Below are 22,368 nucleotides of genomic sequence, written 5' to 3' on the forward strand. Positions count from 1 at the left end.
ACAACAGACTAACAGCCAAACCAGTGCTGCAAATCCTCTAAAACCCTGAACTCGAGGGGGAGTTTTGTGGTGGTTGGATGTTTCATTTTGTTTCCAAACACAACTAGACCCTGCAACCCATGGTGAACGCCGCTGTTTTAAAGAGTTTGCATTCAACCGCTTTGATAAAATCCGCAAATCCTTGATGATAAAAAAAAACCGGTCCAAAATTAGCATTAAGAACCCGACATACAATAGGACTGTGGATAGTAACTATATTGGAATTCCTGAAAGAATATCATATAGCTTTTACAAATTTTCACAATACTCAGAACTTTTTGAACTACACTTAAAGACATGTATGTGTTCATCATTTCATGTACCCAATAACTTTAGCCGACATGCGTACAGCAGTCACAAATATTACAAGTACACTGAAATAAAGTCTAACCGGATTGATTTTCAACGGCCGCAGCCCCATTTGCACAGGGCAGCCAATCTCTTGACGTTTGTTTCTGTTGCAAAGTATAAGCCTATCACAGAATGCAGAGAAACGAGAGCATACCTTCATTTTCAATTAACAATGCCTGCCTTGTTTTCACAAAAGCATGAATCGACGTCATAGTCGTCTCAATATAAAGGCCTAAGCCTTACAAGATTTCTGCATTGTCAAGAGTGCTTGGCTTACAGCAAGAAAATGGACGGTGTATCCCACGCTACTTGAGTCTGAGTGACGGTCTCAGATAGAATTAAACATAAAAAGTTCAAAAAAGCTAAAATAACCCATAAAACCACGCAATAACTCTTTCATATGGGTGTTTTCTAATGTATTATCAAGTAAACCATGTTTTATCGATGGTTTTAGATCAGTTTTTAAAAGGTTTGAAGAGCCTCATGAGGAGCAATGCATGATGGGAAATTTCGGCTCCCCCGCCGTGTCTTACGTCTTTTTGTGGTTTAGAATTGAGGAAAAGATCATTTCGATGTCATCCAAGCACAAAATAAATCTACCAAACATAAATCAGACAAGATGTACTTGATTGATCTGACACGTGGGGAAATATTGAGCCGCAGCAGCAGCATAACATATAGAAATCAAGCTAAACATGTCTTTACATTCTTACATCCTATAGTTAAATCCATTTTGTTCCATAAGAGGCTGTGGGTTTACCGAAATATATAAATGAAGGTGAGCTATTAAAAATAACAGCATGAAACCAATCAGAAGAATAATGGTCTGACATTTTAGCTGCTCCTTTGTAGAAATATTTCAGGCTTTTGTTTTAGTTGTTTTTGTTTCTTACATTGTTACTGCATTTAAGATACAGAGTAAGAGATTAGTGAGAAAAACTGATTTATTGATTATACGCATCTTGGAATCCTGAGAAAAAGAGGGCAATATTTAGAAACGTAGTGGGTAAAAAGTTAAATTAGTCATGGATGAATTAGAACCATATTGTTACAATTTACTTTTGTTTATTTTTAATGAAACGCAAGGAATTTTAACATGTTATCGCGATAGAGCTGACTGTTTGCTTTAAGGATGGTAAAAGCAGACTTTATATGTTTTTATTCAGTAAGACTGATTATGAAACCATTCTCTAAAACAGAAATGCCGGAATCCTCTGCCTAAAAAAAACAACAACAAAAAAACAACAAAACAAAAAAAAAAGAGCTAAAGCTTGGTCTCTTCTGACCATAGCACACAATTCCTGTCTAAGTCCCAGAACAGTTACGTTTTCAGTTTGTGATGGTATCTCAGATTAGGCTTTTTTTTTTTTTTTTTTTCTACCCTGACTCCCAAGCAGCTGGTTGATTTATAATCTGATGATGGTTTTAGAGATTTTGTATTCCGAAAATGTTGCACTTTGCTAATAAAACACTTGTTTATTATTATGGAATTTAGTTGTATCCACACTGCAGGCCAAAGGTTGTAAAGTGGTGGTGTTGGTTGCTTTTATTCTTTAGGGATGCTATATTCACTAGATACAGGGAAACTGGTCAGAGTCAAAAAAAAGGGGGCTTTGATTAAGCTAAATGCAGCGCAATCCTTGAAGAAAATCTGACAAAAGACTTGAGGCTAGACCCTGAGCATACTGGTAGAGCAATGGTAGAGTGGTTTTACCTATGTTAGACTGGTCATGAAGGCCAAAACATCTTCTTCCATGTTTTCTGTCTGCCCTACATGGCTAGCGATAAAGTTTAAATGGGACTCCCTCTATTTGTCTTTTAACAATGGCTTTTCTGTCTAAATGTGTCCATAACTTCATCCCTGACCTATCCGCTGTGTTCCTTCGTCTTCAGAACGTTGCCTGTTTTTATTAAGGTTCTCTATCAAACCTCTGAGGCTTTGTGAAGTGACTTTATTTACTGCTGATATGGTTTCCCTAGGTTTTATTTAGGGGGTATTAGAGTAAAGGCCAACTGAATTCAAATTCACATACCACTTTTAAGACTTTAATTTTTAAAGCTATTTTAAAACTATGTATTTACTACGATATACTAGAATCTTTCTTTCGCTTGACAATTATGCACTGCTAGTCTATCACATAAAATCCAATTCGTCTTCGTCGATTTGTTGAATGGATGAAAATTGTAAAAGAAATCGGTCTTTTCTTAGTTTGAGCTAGATTTGTAAAGTTTTATAGATCCATAAGACCTCCAGCTCTAATCACACCAGAAGGGGATTCTATAAATTATTCCCTCGTGGACGTGGCAAGCACATTCATTTCAGATTTTCATTCGTAAAAAGGCCAAAACTGTATAATTTCCCTTCAACCTCACAATTCTGAATTACTCTGGTTTGATCAAATATATAAAATCAACATATAATACACTGAAGCCTGTGGGTGTAATGTAACATAAACTGGAAAACTTTTGTCGGAAAGCAGGGTAGTGTATGTCCTTATAAGTCACTATGTAGCAGAATAGTAACAGGAAAGAGCCTTATTTTTTCACTGTAAGCAGCCGGGGGAAAAAGAAACACATTTTGCTAGCACGTCGTAAAACCCTAAAACTCGCCTGAAAAGCTTTGATCTTATTATTTACCCCCGCCATTGTGTTTGATTACAGAAGGGGCATTCTGCTGCATCATGCTGTCGCCCGTCTCATCGGGGGACACCTAGCCCAGCAGGGGATGGGAGCCTCCCTTTGCAGCCTCTAAACTTGTCTGATTGAATAAGCTTTGATCTTACATTTATTTTCCCCCCAACCTTATGCCGGTTAAGATGCGACGTCACAAATAAAACGCATCAGAGTTTTGTTTTAACAAACTCCTCACAAAACAGCCCGGCTGTAGCTCACGTTCAGTTGACTATTAGAATGACGGGGAATATTACGTTCTCAGCAGAGTTACTGAGCGTGTCTGTAAATGTACCGTTTGCTTAGAGGGAGAAAGAATTGAGAAGAAACCCTATCTTGCCGTTGTGTGGTTATTGGCAGAACAAGAGTGGAGCATGCATGGAGATGGTATTTTTTTTTTTTTTTTTTATTTTGCCTCCTTTTTCTTTTCCGTTGTTCTGTATGAGCTACAGATTTATGTGTATAATCTGTTTATTGTCATCAACCACAGCCCTTCAGTGTCAAGAGACAAGTTGTAATGCTAAAGAGCAAAGTTTCCTACCCTGCAAACGCAGAGTATAAGTCTGAAGGTTCATACAACTAAAGTTACACATTTGGTTATAAGTAACCCCACAAAAACCACATTTCTTGACCATCTCCATATGCATTAAAGAATTAAATATAGAAAAGAATAATTAAATAAATAGGCAAATAAATACTTGAAGTAATGTGTGTGTGTGTGTGTGTGTGTGTGTGTGTGTGTGTGTGTGTGTGTGTGTGTGTGTGTGCGTGTGTGCGTGTGTGTGTAAGGTGGGGGGTCAGGAAGGGGGGTCCGGAAGGGGTTCACATAGGGGTGAGAGGTCTCATAAAAAGGGGAGGGGGTCAGGAAGGAAGGAAGGAAGTGGGACAGGTGTGACAGGTGTCATAAAATGGGGAGGGGTCAGGAAGTGAGGGGGGTGGTGTCAGGAGGGGGGTTCCGGAAGGGGGCGGGACTTCCGGTGGGGGGGGGGTGACAGGTGTCATAAATCAAGGGTCATAAATTAACTTTTGACACAAGGTGGGTACTATTAGTGTGTATTACTGAAAGTAAAAGTGAAAGTAATGTGAAGTGAAAGTAACTGCTGTTGTTTCACAGAAGCTATAGAGTTTCCTGTAAGTCACATGATCCTGGGGCATCGGGGGTATTTAAATGAAGACTTAGTTTGTCTTAGTGACGCTGCAGAACACCAGAAAAAGGATTTAATCGAAGATGAGAACACCATGAGCTCTGCAGGTAATCTTTACTTGGTTATACATTCCAGCTTTCTCTTTGATGTACAGTATTTTTTCTGTGCTTGTAGTTAAAATCTGTGTGGGAAGCATGGACCTGATTTCCCTTAAGATATATTTAAATTTGATTCACTTCAGATCCATAGAAAAATACAAACTGAAATTGTTACAGATGATAAACTAAGCCTGTATCTACCAATCTACTCTAGCTATTGTAATCTGTTCTATCTTAACCACACCTAATTTCCTTCTGCAGTCACACGTACTTGCAAGAATTCTTTAGAAAGAATGTTAAACAGTAAAATTCTATTCATTAAGTGCAGTAGTAACACACAGCAAAATGCAAAGATGAAAATATTTCATACATTTACAATCTTTGGCCTTTTTTTTGACAGAGACACGCTTACTGTTATTTTATCCTGACACATTATTCAATCTAAAAGTAAAAGTCTTGGTTTGAGTGTGTGGACTGAAGTTATGCCAAAAAATAACTATTCCTTGCTTTTTGTGTGTTTCTCTTTCTATATCCATGTTGAATCAATGGCTGGAGGCCAGGGAATAGTAACAGAAAGTAAGATTTGAAGTTTTTGCTCAGCTGTGCTTTCTGCATTGAGACTAAAGTCTTTGTTCAGTTTTGTATACTTCATGTTAGTTATGTATGTGTCAAAAAGAGGCAAATGCATTATCCCTCATGGGGTCGCGGGGGTTGCTGGTGCCTATCTCCAGCGTTCACAGGGCGAGAGGCGGGGTGCAAATGCGATACAAAAAACAATATTTCTTAATTTTTACACTTGTTTTTATTATATTTTTCAATGTGTTTAATAGCTGGATGTAACTGTTGTGTTTTCATGTGTGAGGTGCAATCAGTTTCAAATGCTTCTAAACAACAGATGACGAAGTCAAATAAATCCACATTCAGAAATTTCTTTTTCGTGAAAGTTGAACTTTACAGTGTTGTTGGGGGAGGTGAAGGGTACAACAGAACGACCGAACTGCTCCAAAGAACAAAAGAGGAGCTGCAGGGTTCTGCAGCTCAGGTGGATGATCTGTGACCAATAAAACATATAAGTTGCACTTCCACAGATCTGGTGTTTCTAAAATAGTGCTAAAAGATAATCATGAGGACTCCCTTTTACTATTTGCATCAAGTCATATAGATGAAAAAGACATTAGGAACAATGTGTTCCCATCAGATAAATAAAACTTTAACACCTAAAGTACATGTAATGCATCATCCTGAATTTAAAATACCCACATAAATCATTAGCTAAATTTCTCTTAACCAAACGATTGTAGTAAAATATTTTGTTAGTTTGTTTTATTTAAAACATCTTATGAAAAAGTGACATTGCACTGAGGACAGCTTCACAGATTAACAGCCATACACACACCTATAACTGCAACATTTTCACAGGAGTACAAGGAAGTGAACGGGATGATAAAGAGGCAGATGAGCTGGGAAAATCAAACAATCAGGAAGACAAGAACCCACAGCACAACACAGACCCAAAATGTTTGGAGTCCACGAAGGAGGCTGGGTATAAGATCAGAAAACTTTATATTCTCCTGGTTATAACGGGTGATGTTTTGAGCATCACATACAGCAGTTTAAACAATCTCCAGCTGTTTAATTTTAAAACCTTTTAACTATCCAAAAACGGCTGCAGCTCACAATCATCAGCAAGATAGCCTACCTCAGAATGCAGCTCTTCTATGATGGAGACAAACGTGTACTTAAAGTCATAAACAGTCTAATCCTCCAACCCTTGAGAAACACACTTTGCTCCTTATTGGAAAAAACACAAAAATGCAATTACATGACCTTAAAACACCAAATTAACTTCATAAAAGCACACACCAGGGTTCCAGAATTTGCTTTTCTAGGATGCTAACAGCCAGGTCTGCAGCATGGGCACCTCATTGCTTATCTGTAGCTACATCATGTGGCTAAACTACTCAGACAAGTTCCATGTTGCATAAAGCTTCCTTAAGGTTTAAAAACTCCCAGAGGGTGTGTTTCAAGTTGACCCATGTTGAGGTCTGGTCGAAGTAATGGTGTTAGCTGTTTGCACATCTTTTCTACACATTAATTTCATTCCTTCCAACAGAAACATGTCTGTACTCAACCAATAGCAATGTCTGAACTGTTTAGTAACAATGTAAAAATTGATACTAAAATATCAATACCTCCCGATTTTGAGCTCTAAAATCGATTCTCAAATCAAAATATAGATACTTTTGATTAGCCATATGAGTTAATGAATAGAAATAGCAATAACACCATCAAAAGCAACTAAACTACTGAGGTAATTCCTAAATTACAAACAATGTGTTAAAATAATTTTTTCTTCTCCTTTGGTAAGTGCAAAAAACACCGCTCAGTCAGTTGGTAGACTACATGTGTCAATGCGGCCCAGCAAGGCAATTTATCCAGCTCTCAAGAGCCAAGAAAAGGCATATCGAGTCATAAAATAGAGAAATGTATTTGTTTAAAATGTATAAAGTGGCTAAAACTGTGCCTCCTGTAGTGAATGTTGATTTTTTTTTAACTGTGTAGTAACAGCCACCTGTCACTAGATGTCAGTTTTCCCACAACCCATTAAAACAACTCAGAAATGTCCAAAAAGAGAAGAAGTGATGCAGAATGATGAGTTTACAGTAAAACTCACCCCAATATCAACTTCTTTACAGATAACTGTATAAAGCTGGCCTTACTGTTACTGTGCTTTTTATTTATTTATATGTAAACTGTATAAAACAGTGAAATCAAAAGTCTCTTCTACACACAAGCAACCAGCCCTTTTAATGACTTCATGATGCTAAAATTACCCAATATAGAGTAGGGGTGGAAGATATATCGAATATGCTCGATGTATCTCAAGTTTCCCTCCGCGCGATAGTTAAAATGACTTTGTCGCGACCATCGCGTGTAAATTTTCATGGCAAGATTGAGCCGCTGTATTTAATTTACTGTGAATTTAGTTTTTCCCACATGCTGTGAACGCATCACTCGCTCCTCCTCGGCGTGCAGCGACTGGATTTCACAAGAAAGAATTCGAACAAAATGCGGTAATTTGCAAAACATGCAGTAACACCATTGACACAAAAGGTAGCAGTAGCACAAATTTGTTCCACCTAAAAAGTCGAGTGCAAAAGGAAGAGTCTTGTAAACTCCGCGTGTCGACCCCCCCCCCCCCACACACACACACACACACACACACACCGAAGGGAACTTTAATTAAACCAGCTGTAAAACTGTTGAAACTGGCGTCTTCGACCAAGGTACTTTTTATCAGTTTGATTAAACGGTATAATTCAGACCGACCAAGGTACTTTTTATCAGTTTGATTAAACGGTATAATTCAACATAGAAAAAACAGAAAAACGGCCGTTTTCTCCGAACAAAACAAAAAAAGGAAAAACGATTCGTTTTCCCGTTTTGTGGTTTCTGCACATAAAACCAAAATCCATTAAACGGCTTGATTTTGTTATTTTTTGTTTTCGCCCCCAAAACGGAAATACCATTAAATTTTCGGGTTCAGAAGTGGGCGTGGCTTTCATGCCCGCCTGTCCGGTGCCCTTCAAAATAAAGGCATGGCATGGAGAAACTTTCGTTGTATTTTCTGCCCTCATCGAAACTTCTGTGTTTTAAATTAAAGCAGGTCTAATACATATTTTAAATATATACATATATTTAGATGTAATATATATTTATAATTTTTTATAGCTACAGGGTTTACTCGGAATAAAGTCATCTATTGAGTGTCAGAGAGATTTAACTGCGACAGGACAGACATGGCAAATTTGACACTCAGGACAGGTATTTCAAATGACCAGCAGATGTCGCTGTTCATTAATGTGACAGTTAATCACCATATCCAGCGTATTTTAACACCTCATAGTCAATAACTGGAACATTTATCAAACGGTGTGTTGTGTGTGGAACTTTATTTTTGTGGGGGAGAATTTTTTTAGATATATATCTGGGAAAACAGCCAATATAAACAGGAGTGAGGTAGAAAAAATAATAAATCGATCTCTCTCTCCTCGTGGCCCCGTGGCTCTGTTATAATAAAGACTCTTGAGATCTGACCTGTTTTCCCCGAGTGTTTTCTGCATGTGGGCCAAACACATAAAGGCGAGCATGACAATAACAATAATAATACAATTTATTTAAAAGCACATTTCTGAATACTCAAAGACACTTTACAAAAAAAGCACATGAAATCAACAAAACAGTATGAAATAATACACTAAATGCACTAAAACACAGAACAAATTGCACTCATCTAAACTTTCAAAGCAAGTTTAAAAACGTGTAATATATCATTAAAATATACAGTGCAATTTTGATAAAACAGCAGTGGTGAACATTTGAAAAATATATAGCAAAACATTAAAAAACAACATATCCATAAAACTATTATTTATCTAAATTGCTTTAACTGTTAAGTAAATATTTTATTTTACAGAGAATTTAACTTTCAGTCGCCAAGTATTATACAGCAGCAAGAGTTTGTATACTACTATTGTAGACTATTTGGAGAGACTACATACATTGTTGAATATAAATAAGATCAAGCATTCAGTGCAGGATTGTGGCATCATTTTGCCCTGTGATTTCATGTTATTAGATGACTTCTGAACAGCAGCAACACACACAAGATGTTTGGGAGAGATGATGGTGAAGGATCTACAGCCATAGAGGAAGACACAAGTTTCAAAGGATTTGAGACAGTTCTTCTCTCAAAGTATAAACTCCCAGGAAGAAAAAAAACTGACAGAGTAGGGTCATCTTTGCAAAATGCTAGAGGCGTACTGGCCACTAATATATGGACTTTTGTGTCCACAGAGGCAGGTTTGACTGTAACAATATGAAAATGAATTATTAAGAAATTTGTTTTGGGAGCCCACACTTTCCATGGCCAGCATACAGCAGATATCAGTTGAGTGCTTGTATACATCACAGGAGAATGGAGCATAGCTGACAAGGTTGTTGCAGTTGTAAAAGATAATGGAGAAAATATGGTTGCTGCATTGCTCAAGGCTGCATGGAGGCATAATAAGTTTCTTGCACATACTCTGAATTTAATTGTCATAGTGTAAAAACTATCCTGGAAGTGTTGGAGAAATGTGATTATGTCCTTTTTTCACTACAGAAGCTCAGGGATATTCAACAGCAGTTGAGCACAAGTTAATCCAGTCAGTAGATTTTTGATTATATTCAGTTTTTTACATGCTGGTGAGGCTCTGTAAGCAAAGCTGTGAGAACAACCCCCTGCCTTCTAGGGAGGAAAACATTGTTCTTCAATGAGGGAGAATTACCTCCTTCAAGCAAACAGTTGATGCACTACAGCCATTTGAAGAAGTGACACAGGATGTTTCATTCTCAGAATCAGAATCAGAAATACTTTAACAATCCCAGAGGAAAATTATTTTCTCTACACACTCCAGATATACAGATATACAAACAACATATTTAGGTTTAATTCTTAGATAATCTGTGAATACCAAATTAGCTATTTTTAAACAAAGGGAACTACCAGTACTGAATTTAAAATTCAGTGCGGGTTGCTGGGCTTAAGAGGATCAAGCCCCAAGCTGTTCGACACACCCTCTGCCCCTGATTTTAAATGTTTTAACAGCTTTGTTAACTTCTCTGTGTTAAAGGGAACAATAAAACTGTGATGGACAAACCTTTATTGTCAGCTGAAGACAAAAAGAACCCACCGGATAATGCCACTAACATCGAAAAAGGAGAAAGAGCAAAAACCAAGGAGGAAGAAACAAGAAAGATAACTGGCATAAGAAATCTTGGGGCAAACTCTGAGGTCCCTTCTGATGAAGATGTCGTGGAGCAGTTGGGCGAGTTGGGCGAATTTGTCCGTGAGTCTGTGGATCTCTTTTTATTCATTCTCCATTCTAGTGGTTATAAAATGCTTTTTTCAATATTCAGAGCAGTTTAAACAATCTGCAGGTGAAGAAACTGTCAAGTATTTTAACAGTCCATTAATCTCTCTGAACCACTCCTGTTCACAATCATCAATCCACCTACTAAATTAAAGTAAAATTTGACACATCTCCTTTGTGACATATATTTAGTTTAGGATTGACTAAAAGCTTGAGCTTGGGTGAACCCATAACCTCATGACCTATGGGTTCACCCTAGCCATATCCTATGGGCTATGGTTCTCCTGTCAGTCCGATAGGAGAACCGGGGGGGGGGTTGATATGCGAAATAATAAACATGAGGTGTTCTTTGATTTCACTACATTAGAAAAATAGTCTCTACAAGCTGTTTGAACAGGCCAACAAATATTATTTGGCAAGCAGCAAGGTACACTAGAACTGCATTCAGCCAACTGCTCTCACTTATGAACACACATTCATACGCCGATACGCAGCTCAGTATGCAGCTTGGGGTTAAGTGCCTTACCCAGGGGCACATCGACACGTAGCAAAGGGAAGCTGGAACCCACAACCTTCCGATTGCAGACCACTACTGAACCCATCAAGCTACAGTCCCCCACATGGGTGCACCATATGGGGGACTGTAGTAACAAACTGTCTGCATGTTGAGGTTTTTGTCCAGTGAGCAAACTGTGAAGAGGGTCCAGCAGAATACCTGTGATTGCTTTCAGACATCTCAACACCAGTCACTCAAAGGATTTAATGTACATAGATGTCAGGGCTCCATAAATGTAGTCATTTAAGCCTGTGCTTGTGCCTTTCTTGGGGACTGGGATGATGGTGGATCATTGGAAGCACAAAGGAAGCTCACAGAGTTCCAGAGACTTTTTGAAGCCATGGGGAACAATTTTAGTGGAAGCACTTAGGCATGACGAGGAGACAGCTCAGAGCTTTCCTGGCATTTTGAAACTGAAAGAGCCTATTAATTGCCTTCTTAGAGATCATAAATTCAGGTAGGGCTCTGAGGGGGAAGAGTGCTGCATGGAGTGCAATGTTGACAAGTTGGTGGAAAGTGTGAACATCTGATTTTCAAAGTGGAAGTTGTTAAAGTCACCAGCCAGACACGGATTATAGCAAGGTGAGGAGATGGGCTCCTGTAGGCCGTCATGTTTCTCAAATTCTTCCAAACTGTAGAAGGTCAATAAGAATATCTGCCAATATTTATGAAACAAAAGATTGTAGACAGAGTGTTGGAAAGTGTCAGCATAAGGCAGTATTGGACAACATTGAAATACTCCAAGTCAATTACGTAGTAGAAATATTGTTTTAATTGTCTGCCCCAACAAAGTGCAAGAATCAGATTCTAACAATGTACCTAATAGTTCACACACTGTAATTAGAACAATAGTCTGTTATATAAAGTTTGTTTTCTTTCTGTCAAGTCAGAAGACACTAGTCTTGGGGCATAAAGGTGGTCCAGAGGTTGTGCACGTGACCCATGTACAGGACCTCAGTCCTCAATGCAGCCATCCTGGGTTCGAGTGCTGGACCGTGGACGTTTGCTGGATATCTTCCCCCCTCTCTCAATCCTTTTTCCTATCAGCCAACTTTCAAATTAATGCCTTTAGAACCATGGAAATTTAACTAAATAAATAAAGGAAACTGCTCCTTCCATAGTGAAGAAAATAGCTGAAGGCATGTCATTTCAAGGGTTGAAGAGAATAAACTTAACAATGTGCAGAGCAGATGTACAAAAAAACATTTGAATTAACATTCCACACAAGAGTAATACTTGATTTCTTTAAGTCTGTTTTTATCTTTGAGCTGAGTGTAAACCCTGATCCCCACAGTTCTGGAATGGGATGGAGGGAATGGATCACAAAGCCCTGAGGAATCACTATCAAAGTCAACTTCACCGGTAAGATGGACAAAATCAAAATCTATTAAATCTGAATATCTCAACCTTGAGTAAAGCACACCTACGAGCACTGTGAAAAGCCATCATCAGTAGTTATTCAATACAAACATAGAGTATCATAGGTTACAGGCTCTGTGTCATGTGCCTGGAGCCAGACCCAAACACAGACAGTAGTTCAATTAGTTTTTAATAATAATAATAATAATAATAATAATAATAATAATAATAATAATAATAATAATAATAAAAATAGAAACTTAGGAAATAGGAAAACTGGACATAAACACAGGCAGAAAACAGGTAGAATGGAGTAAATAACTGGCAATCTGCAGCTGCACCTTCTCCCATCTGCACAGCCTAATAAGCTTTAATTTACTTACCTTGAGTGCTCCCTGGCCAATTTAGCCTGTTGTTATAAATGGGTTTTCCATTCTTCAACTTTGATTATTATCCAAGCACAAATACTTTCAACATTCAGGTTTTCATTTATCTGCAGATCAGGCCTTCACTCTACATGTGTTATAGCTGTTTAGAACTGGTTTGCATCTTTCATTTTAATATTAACTTTTTCTGTGGCATTTCTTTAGGAAAAAGAGACTAAATGGTTTCTCATGGAGTGTCCAAAAAATATAGCATTTGTAACAGTAAATTACCAGGATATAATCAACATTCAAATCTCAATCAAACCTGAAAAGGAAGAAAATGACAAAGTCATTGAGGACAATCAAGATCTAGCAATGCTAATGATCATTGGATCTATGCATAAAGTTGCTGTGTAGAATTTGCCATACTGTAAAATTGCTGCATTGAGTTCAATGGACATATTTTGTCCTATAAACTAAACTTATAATAATGAGTTTCTGACACAGAACTTAAGTTTGTGTGTTTTCCAACATTTAAATTATGGTTGTAAATTGTCCTGACTTTTATTGAGTTGGGAATATGCAAATCTTTACTTTCAGTTTTAAGGCAACTATGTACTTTCGTTTCTATGTTGAAGAGGCTTGAATCCTGAATCCACAGCACATAAAACAAATGTTTACCAAAACAGCAGTTATCAGAGGCACAAAGTGAACAAGGTGAAAACGGGATTGAATCTGTGTGTGAATATCATTTAGGGAACTGTTTTAGTGCAACACTTTCAAAGAAGAGAAAAAACTACATCAAAACATATTTTATGCGTTTAGCTACCAAAACATGGTACAGTTTGATTTTACATGAAAAGGTACTTGGTAGTTTGATTCAGTCGCTACCTATGAAAGTGCCGTATTCGGTACCCATCCTTAGCAATGGGTATCTGTTGGAGAAGAAATGGCCTAAGTAATTCAACTAGCTCATCAAAAATGCTACTATCCATTCCTCCGCTTTGTCCCACAAACAGAAACTGTGCGAAAAGTAGGAATTTGTCACCAGAAATGTAGGCAATAGGTTTACTTACTATGAAGAGTAAAACGTCCACAGACACTCTGGCAGGAGTCGGACGGCTCCCTTTATGTGCACGGTTCATCCAAGTATGTGGGACCCTTTAGGATGTATATGATTTGATGATATTTTTGTCATTTTGCACAAACAATTTACTTACGTTGTGAAAATAACGCTTGTAAAAAAATGCTGACTGGCTGACAGCATTATGACAGGAAGGTGTGTTTATTTACACTCTCCTTGGGGCAGTTTGTACATCACTTCCGGGCTTCCTGTTCAGTTCATAAGATTATTTTGTAGCGCATGTCAGTTATGACAGCACCAATGTGTTGTACCAAGAATGCCAACTTTTTACATGAAAATGGCTATATGCTTATTATTTTTTTCTGTAAAACTCTGACTTCCTGTTAGCTATAAGAGCCAACTCATTTACCCTGAAATTTACCAAAAATCTCATATTTAATCCTGCCATGAACCTATTTTATTTACTCAATAATTGGCTACAATTCCTTATGAATGTGGCTATCCATCCATCCATTTTCTTACTCATTTATCCCTCATGGGGTCACGAGGGGTGCTAGTGCCTATCTCCAGCATGCAATGGGCGAGAGGCAGGGTACACCCTGGACAGGTCACCAGTCTGTCGCAATGAATGTGCCTAATATTCAGTAAATAAGTGAACAAAATCAATGATTAAGTGAAACCCAAATATGTATAATCTGTAGAGGTCAAACACTTATGTTACTCTGTTGGTCTTCTTCTTTAAAAAGGGGCAATTTTACTTGATTAGTCTCATTACACCTGCAAGCAATCTGATTTTTAAAAAATTGTTTTAAAAGACTGTTTCCAACTGGAGTTTTCACACAATGATCTGTCCTCACAGCTTGTGATAACACCCTAGTAAAGATATTTAAATTTCTTAAAATCTAACATCTTTCCCATGACCACAGGTTGTCTTTCTTTCGACATGATGGTTTAAGAAATAAGAAGCTACTTATTGCATCAGCTGGGGTAAATATGTTGTTGCCAGCTAAAAGGCAATCCCCTATGCAGAAATTATCCAAGAAGAGGCTCTTTTATATTTGTTTAGTTAAATCCAGGTGCCAACTTTTTATACACCAGAAAGAGTATTTGAGCACATTTAGTAGAGAGGAAGATATGGTTGCTTGCTTTTATCGCTTCACACTGACTACGTCCCGTGTACACTCCATCATCTATTTCAAAATTTGTCATCCACGAATCCAAACTTGACGCGTGTAGTATTCGTTCAAGCATACAGAAAGCACTGCCCCCCTCCGGCCTTTTTTTTAAATGTATCGGATTCTCTTTACTCTTCCTGTGTCTAACTGCTTGTCTGGTTCATTTGTTTTTTTATAAATGGATGCGTTTTGCTCCATCATGCGTTGAAAATAGACTCTGTCCATATTTCTGATGGAAGACGGTTCTCCCGTTATGCTGCAGCACCATGGAGCTGGTGGGAATTTCTGCATTGACTAGAATTGCTTTTATTTGTGACAGAACAGAGTATACACGGATGACTGTGTCTGTGTGAATAAGGGGGGATAGTTGTTAAAACAATTAGTAGATCCAGCTGGATTTAAAGTTTGCGACCACATCAGTGTTGTGTCATTCTGAGATGTGAGCTCTAACTTCAGAAACAGATTGAACCTAACCTTCAGCTAAAACTAAAGTAAAATCCAGGTCAGACTCAGCAAGTTAGGGCTCTTGATGTCTTATATCAGGACATTTTATCTTCAATGTGAAATAGCTGCAGGGTTTTCTGGAAGTTATGACATCCATCCATCCTCTTCTGCTTATCCGGGGTCGGGTCGCAGGGGCAGCAGCTTCAGTAGGGAGGCCCAGACGTCCCTCTCCCCGGCCACTTGGGCCAGCTCCTCCGGGGGAATCCCAAGGCGTTCCCAGGCCAGCCAGAAGACAGTCTCTCCAGCGTGTCCTGGGTCTTCCCCTGGGCCTCCTCCCGGTGGGACGTGCCCGGAACACCTCACCAGGGAGGCGTCCAGGAGGCATCCTAACCAGATGCTCGAGCCACCTCAACTGGCTCCTCTTGATGTGGAGGAGCAGCGGCTCTACTCTGAGTCCTCCAGAGATAATTGAGCTCCTCACCCTATCTCTAAGTGAGAGCCCAGCCACACTACGGAGAAAACTCATTTCGGCCGCTTGTATCTGGGATCTCGTTCCTTCGCTCACGACCCAAAGCTCGTGACCATAGATGAGGGTAGGAACGTAGATCGACCGGTAAATCGAGAGCTTCGCCTTTTGGCTCAGCTCTCTCTTCACCACAACGGATCGGTACAGCGCCCGCTTCACAGCAGACGCTGCACCAATCCGCCTGTCGACCTCCCGCTCCATCCTCCCCTCATTCGTGAACAAGACCCCAAGATACTTGAACTCCTCCACTAGGGGCAGCACATCCTCCCCAACCCGGAGGAGGCACTCTACCCTTTTCCGGTTCAAGACCATGGTCTCGGATTTGGAGGCACTGATTTTCATCCCGGCCGCTTCGCACTCGGCTGCGAACCGCTCCAGTGAGAGCTGTAGATCACGCCCTGATGAAGCCAATAGGACCACGTCATCCGCGAATAGCAGAGACACAATCCTAAAGCCACCAAAACGGATCCCCTCAACACCTTGGCTGCGCCTAGAAATTCTGTCCATAAAAGTTATGAACAGAATCGGTGACAAAGGGCAACCTTGGCGGAGTCCAACTCTCACCGGAAACGAGTCCGACTTACTGCCGGCAATGCGGACCAGACTCTGACACCGGTCGTACAGAGACCTGACAGCCCTTATTAAAGGGGGACCCGGGGGACACGGTCGAATGCCTTCTCCAGATCCACAAAGCACATGTAGACTGGTTGGGCAAACTCCCATGCCCCCTCAAGACCCTCCTTTCCAGAACCCCTGAATAGACCTTACCAGGGAGGCTTAAGAGTGTGATTCCCCTGTAGTTGGAACACACTCTCCGGTCCCCCTTTTTAAATAGGGGGACCACCACCCCAGTCTGCCAATCCAGGGGAACTGCCCCTGATGTCCACGCAATGTTGCAGAGCCGCGTTAACCAACACAGCCCCACAACATCCAGAGCCATAAGGCCCGTTTACACTACACCTAAAAACCGAGCCATGCCGAGACCGGTCCTAGCTTGGTCCAGTTAACTGAGATAAATGCAGCCGTTTACACACACAGGAGTTATCTCGGTTATGGTTCCTTGGTTGCTCCTCGCCTCCTAGTGGCGATCTGCGGTACTACTGCTCTCTGGGATTGAAGGCGGGACCAAGCAAATCAAAATGGCGGCACCCGTCACATTCAGGATGTTATTGTTAGACAGATTCGGCTTTTGGGACGTGGATAAGACAAATGAACGTCTAATAAGGATTTACAGACGCGGGAAACAACAACAGACGCTGAGGTTCATAAGCAGAATCATCTCTGGAAACCGTGTGGCACGGTAAGGAAGCTAGTATTATTATGAATGTCTGAAATTTGTCTGAACGGAGTGTGAATCGGGACGTGCAGCCAGACACGCCGGGAAACCCGCGGACAGTCAGCTGACTGTAAGGGGATGACGCGGTCTGCTCATGCGCTCCTCGTTCTCAGGGAACCGGGCTCGGTTAAAAAAGTGTAGTGTAAACGGGCCTTTAAGGTACTTAGGGCGGATCTCATCAACCCCTGGGGCCTTGCCTCCGAGGAGCTTTTTAACAACCTCGGCAACCTCAGCACCAGAGATGGGAGAACCCGACCCAAAGTCCTCAGGCTCTGCTTCGGCAATGGAAGACGTGTTGGTGAGATTAAGGAGGTCTTCGAAGTATTCCGCCCACCGACGCACGACGTCCCGAGTCGAGGTCAGCAGCACACCACCCCCACTGTAAACAGTGGTGGTACTGCACTGCTTACCCCTCCTGAGACGCCGGATGGTGGACCAGAATCGCTTCGAAGCTGTAGGGAAGTCTTTCTCCATGGCCTCTCCGAACTCTTCCCACACCCGAGTTTTTGCCTCGGAGATATGACAGCTACCCAAAATTTCCAGCTGGTTACTCACTTTGGCTGGACCACTCCATCCTCTTGTTCAAGCTCATATCTTCCTCCTGCGGCAGCTGCTGTCTCGTCTTTGTTGCAGCTATGTAACAACAAAACAGTCTGGATTCTAATCATTTCACCTCATTTTAATGTGTGAAGCTATTAGGTGAGACAAAATCCACTGCTGTACACAGTCAGTGTACATTTACAGAATACAAAGATTTACTTCAGCCTACACACAAATTAAAGCTGGAAGGTTGTAAACTTGTGTTTGACTGAATTTCTGTTTATCTGCATATTTTCATTTCTGTGTGCAGGAGCAGTCACAAGAACAGACGTCCAATTCATGGGGTTTGTACTGTCACTTTTACTAAAACAATGTTAGCTTCCTGTTTACTAATTGGCTGAAGTGTTGATTTTGTCAAGGGAAAATCAAAACACTTCTTTCTGTAGATAATTGACCTGTGCCAAGGAAAAAACTTGTATAAGTTAAATCAATACAAACCTCTTAACAGTTTAAAAATCATTTCACTAACAATCTCTACAGCTACTTCCTTACTACATGCAATTTGCTGATTCTTTTATACACTGGCACTGAAAAGTCTGAATACATTTACTGTTAAAATAACAGTAAATGATTCATAATGATTAACCATTCAAAAATAATGTCTTATTTTTCTTGTATAATTCAATTAGAAAACAAAATAAAGAATTAACTATTCAGTCGCAGCTCAGTTAAAAATAATTGTGATTAATCACATCAGCTTCCAATAAAGATAATTTAGGTAATCAATTAAGTCATCAATTCAACAAAAAAATATTTGATTGTTTATTTTGTATTTATTTTTTTACCTTTGACATACTTTTAAAAAGCTGTGAAATAGAAAAAGATTGTTTTTTTATATATATTTCTCCGTGAGCTCTACTGTTATGTTTTGCTCCACTTAGTTAATAAGCTGTTTACACTTTAAAATGAGAGGGCAAAAAGTGTGAAATCATATGACATCTTTCATTTTCCATTGTTTCTCAGATTTTCTCACAATCTGAGAAACATTAAGAGTTTCTTTGAAATTGATCTTTTTAGAGTTTTAGATCAAATCAGAAAATTAACACATCCATTAATGATGAGGTCCTACTCTTGCATCAGTGATCATTAGGTGAAGGTAAAAAAGGGGAAAGCAGCTTAATGTTTTGTTGCATGGAACTAACATATCTGCTTCTGTTTATAATCAGTATAAGAGATTTCACTGGTTGGTAGAGAGGGGGGATTGCTGTAAAGTCATTGAATAAACGGGGTGTTCTGGGCTTCCCTCGATAGATAATGCTTCATGAATAAACAATATAGAATGAGCTGATTTTGACCAAAATGGTCTGCATGTGACTGAATCTGACCATGTGCATTGCAGTGGAACAAACTGGATTCATTTGGATAGAATTGGATTCTGCATTTTATTTGCACTTTGTTTGTAATGGACAAATATTACATTTATATATTCTCTATATAAAAAAAACATTGAATTAACTGACTCTACAGAAATCCAAACCTTAGCTGAAAACACAGCTTTTGCACAGAGAACAGCAGGTATGAAAGTCCACTGACAACTTTATCTCTGAAGTAACTAGTTTACCAGTAGAGAAACTAAAATTGTGTTCTGCTCAAAATAATAATAAAAAATACAACTCATGCATCCTCTGTAATACAATCGATGTAGGTTTTAGGACACGCAGTTCTGAGGAAAGATTTTAGCTTCAAGGAGAAAACCTTTAAGAGTGAAGGTAGGCAGATAATATTCTTCAGATTTTTTCCATTAGACTGACAGACAAATATATAAAGAAAAGGAACTAATTATAAGTATACTTTTATTACAGTTATATATATATATATATATATATATATATATATATATATATATATATATATATATATATATATATATATATATATATATATATACTTTAACAATAATCAGTATGTTACAGTTCAGCCATATAAAAATAATTTTAAAAAACATGTATCATTTAGGCAATCTTAGCAAAAGCTGGATTCTGTTCATTGCCTGCATTTTAGTTTTTAAATGTGGAAATGTTTAATAGTTAAGAAAATAAACTTTCTTTCTCAAATTGATAGATTATATGCCGAGTATGCAAAGTATACCATTCAGGCCCAGAGTAAAGGTCTACTGCTTCATCACTGGAGACACATTTGGTGCTCATGAGAGCATAATGGCAAAAGTCAGAAACAACAGGCTGTTCTCTCCACTTGTGGAAGAAACACAAGGTCCAGAGGATTCTCGGGTCATCGTCGTCTTTTGTCCAATCACGTCACGTGTTGGATCAGATGTGGAATCAGCCATGAGAGACCAACGAGGTAATGGATACCCTTGTTTTTGTTGGGTCACAACAGGAAGTGTTACTCTCTGAATGATTTTCTGTTTGAAAACTCACCCCTGGCTGGCTGCTCTAATATTTAAAATATTTTTTTACACACAGATCTGTGAAACGGAGATTTTTCTTAATGTGTTCATGTATTCTTCTATAAGTGTTTAGTCATTCCATACTCCTCAAAAATGTTCTGGGTTTTCAGTTTTGAAAAGAAATATTAAGTGTCAATACACATGTAAACAGAAAGCAGGTGTTTCTCTCTCTTGAGTTATGAAGTAAAGTAACTTGAGTAGTTTAGATAAACAGTCTTGAAATGTAATTACATTACAATAATGATCTGAAATACATGGGGTTTGAAATCCAATAAGTGTCCTGTCCGTTTTTACATTCATTATATCTGTGATCTCTCCCATACTTTAGACACCTGTTTGCCTTTACATGCTGCAGCACCTTAGAGGAGGAGTTATATAAGGCCTAGCAGGAAAATTCATGGATCCTAGTTTGATCCTTGCAGGAAGAACAGCCTCTTGAAATTCCAACCTCTGGCTGCATCCGAAACGTTCTATTTAGAGGCCCTACCTCATTTTCCTTGACCTTTATGAGGTCAACAGTAACAACTCGTGGGGATGAAAGGAGTTTCAGACTGCTGTGTCGAATTCATCATTACGAGATGGAAATGCACATGGACGATTCTTGTTAAATCATCCAAAGAGGCTGGGCAGAGAGGCAGCAGCTGGCTGGGACCAGTTCTAGAGCTACAAGAGGAGGACAAATGATGAATGATTTAACAGTTCTTTTAGGGGCTAAATCCTCTTAAGAGCATTCCTTATTTTATCCCATGTCACACTAAAACCGATATACAAAATATGCAATAAAAAAATCCAATGCATAATAATCATCAAAACTTGCAGTTCAAAGTTACAGTGCATAATAGTCCTCTCATGACTCCATATTCCCATTACATTTGGGAATGACAAGTAAAAACTATTCTAGGCAATGAGATTTTACTTGCTTTATTGTTGCAATTATTTTGAACACAGATGTGAATATATTATTATGGTCTTTCTAAAATTTGTAACATCAGAACCTACCTGTTGGTGAATAAGAGTTTTTAGACGTTCCCCATTGTTTTAGTGTCTGTTATCGGAGACAACGTAATGATTAAACTGAGAAGAGTATTAGTTCATCTTTACATGTAAGAAAACTTCTAACCTTAATTAAATCTCCTTGTTTTTCTGTTTTATAGTCTCATCGTCAGATAAACCAGTGATTCTGGTTCTTATGCATCACACCAGAGACGTCGACTATTCAACAGGAGAGAGCAACTGGTCCGAAACGTATAAAGATGTTGTGCTGGCGGCCCATGTTTTCTTCCATGAGACTGAACCAGGATTACTGAATTGTGAAAGGAACGATCAGGCAATTGAAGAAGTTAAGCAAAAGTTACATAGTTATTGGGAATGGTATTCTTTATGTTTCTCAACAAAACCAGTCAGTCACATGCCTTGTGAAGTTGTTTAAGCTTAAATGAGAAATTTCTCATTTTTGAGTTTCTGACCCCCAAACATTTCCAATATTTGGTTTCAGCTCTGTTTTATATAAAAAGAATCAACAACTCTGGTGTTATTCTTTATATTTTTTCTTGAAAGTAAAAACATAACTCAAAATTATGTCCAGTAATGCATGCTTTGTAAATAAAAGCTTTGAACAGCTTGTTGTGCAAAATGTATTTCATAGTGAATTTTAATATCAGTGAGAAATGCTCAAAGAAGATAGAATGGCCCTGTCTGGTCTTTATTTCTCACTTTTATGTGGTTATTTCTGGAGTGAATGTCAAGGCCCCATTTCACAAAGCAGGGTTTTTGGAAATCCAAAGTAAGTTTGTTGGTAAACTCCAGCATACGCTGGCTTTTCCGTTTCAGAAGGCTGGAATGCTGTTACCCTCAGTCAAATTATAACAACTCACTCTGTGAACCAGCTCGGTAGTAGGATAGGTTGAACTGAATCTGGGTTTGTCCTACTTTTTACCTGAGATCTAACACAAGCAAGTGTTAGAAAAAAGTGTGCCCTTTCTGAAGGAACCAGTGGACGCTGAAGTGAAAATACTCCAGAGAAATCTCTTTTGGTTGAGGCTGGTCAGACCACGAATAAATGTTCTATAATTTCCAGATTAATTTATTTTCAAGTGTTACAGTTTTTCGCCACAGTCAGTAGTAATATTCTCATCGCTTGTAAAACAAAAAAGAGAGGACACTCTCAGTTCAATCTGAAAAACTCACAGAGAAAGAAATGGCAATTAGAAGGATTTTATTGATACAATATTTTAAGTCTTTGGCGCTCAGACCTCGGCAGGAACATTAATGCTGAATTATACTTTAATATGCATAAGT

At 38.9% G+C, this 22,368-nt stretch overlaps 1 protein-coding gene across 1 annotated transcript; it reads left to right on the forward strand.

Annotated features, from left to right (window-relative positions):
- The first annotated feature begins 7,554 nt into the window (after positions 1 to 7,554).
- On the forward strand, positions 7,555 to 21,694 carry LOC118558874. The gene is made up of 6 exons (XM_036129467.1): positions 7,555 to 7,590; positions 9,979 to 10,194; positions 12,069 to 12,136; positions 17,914 to 17,947; positions 19,725 to 19,964; positions 21,225 to 21,694. The coding sequence occupies exons 2-6, from the start codon at positions 9,996 to 9,998 to the stop codon at positions 21,497 to 21,499; spliced, it is 816 nt and encodes a 271-aa protein (XP_035985360.1). The 5' UTR covers positions 7,555 to 7,590; positions 9,979 to 9,995; the 3' UTR covers positions 21,500 to 21,694.
- The last annotated feature ends 674 nt before the right edge of the window (positions 21,695 to 22,368 follow it).

The sequence above is a fragment of the Fundulus heteroclitus genome, unplaced genomic scaffold, assembly GCF_011125445.2.
Source record: "Fundulus heteroclitus isolate FHET01 unplaced genomic scaffold, MU-UCD_Fhet_4.1 scaffold_173, whole genome shotgun sequence".
Lineage (NCBI taxonomy): Eukaryota > Metazoa > Chordata > Actinopteri > Cyprinodontiformes > Fundulidae > Fundulus > Fundulus heteroclitus.

Excerpts from the sequence above, each read along its gene's own strand:
- LOC118558874 (XM_036129467.1), top strand. The coding sequence starts at position 9,996 with ATGGACAAACCTTTATTGTCAGCTGAAGACAAAAAGAACCCACCGGAT. Across the intron at positions 10,195-12,068 it reads CGAGTTGGGCGAATTTGTCC|TTCTGGAATGGGATGGAGGG; the intron begins GTGAGTCTGTGG and ends TGATCCCCACAG. Across the intron at positions 19,965-21,224 it reads AGCCATGAGAGACCAACGAG|TCTCATCGTCAGATAAACCA; the intron begins GTAATGGATACC and ends TCTGTTTTATAG.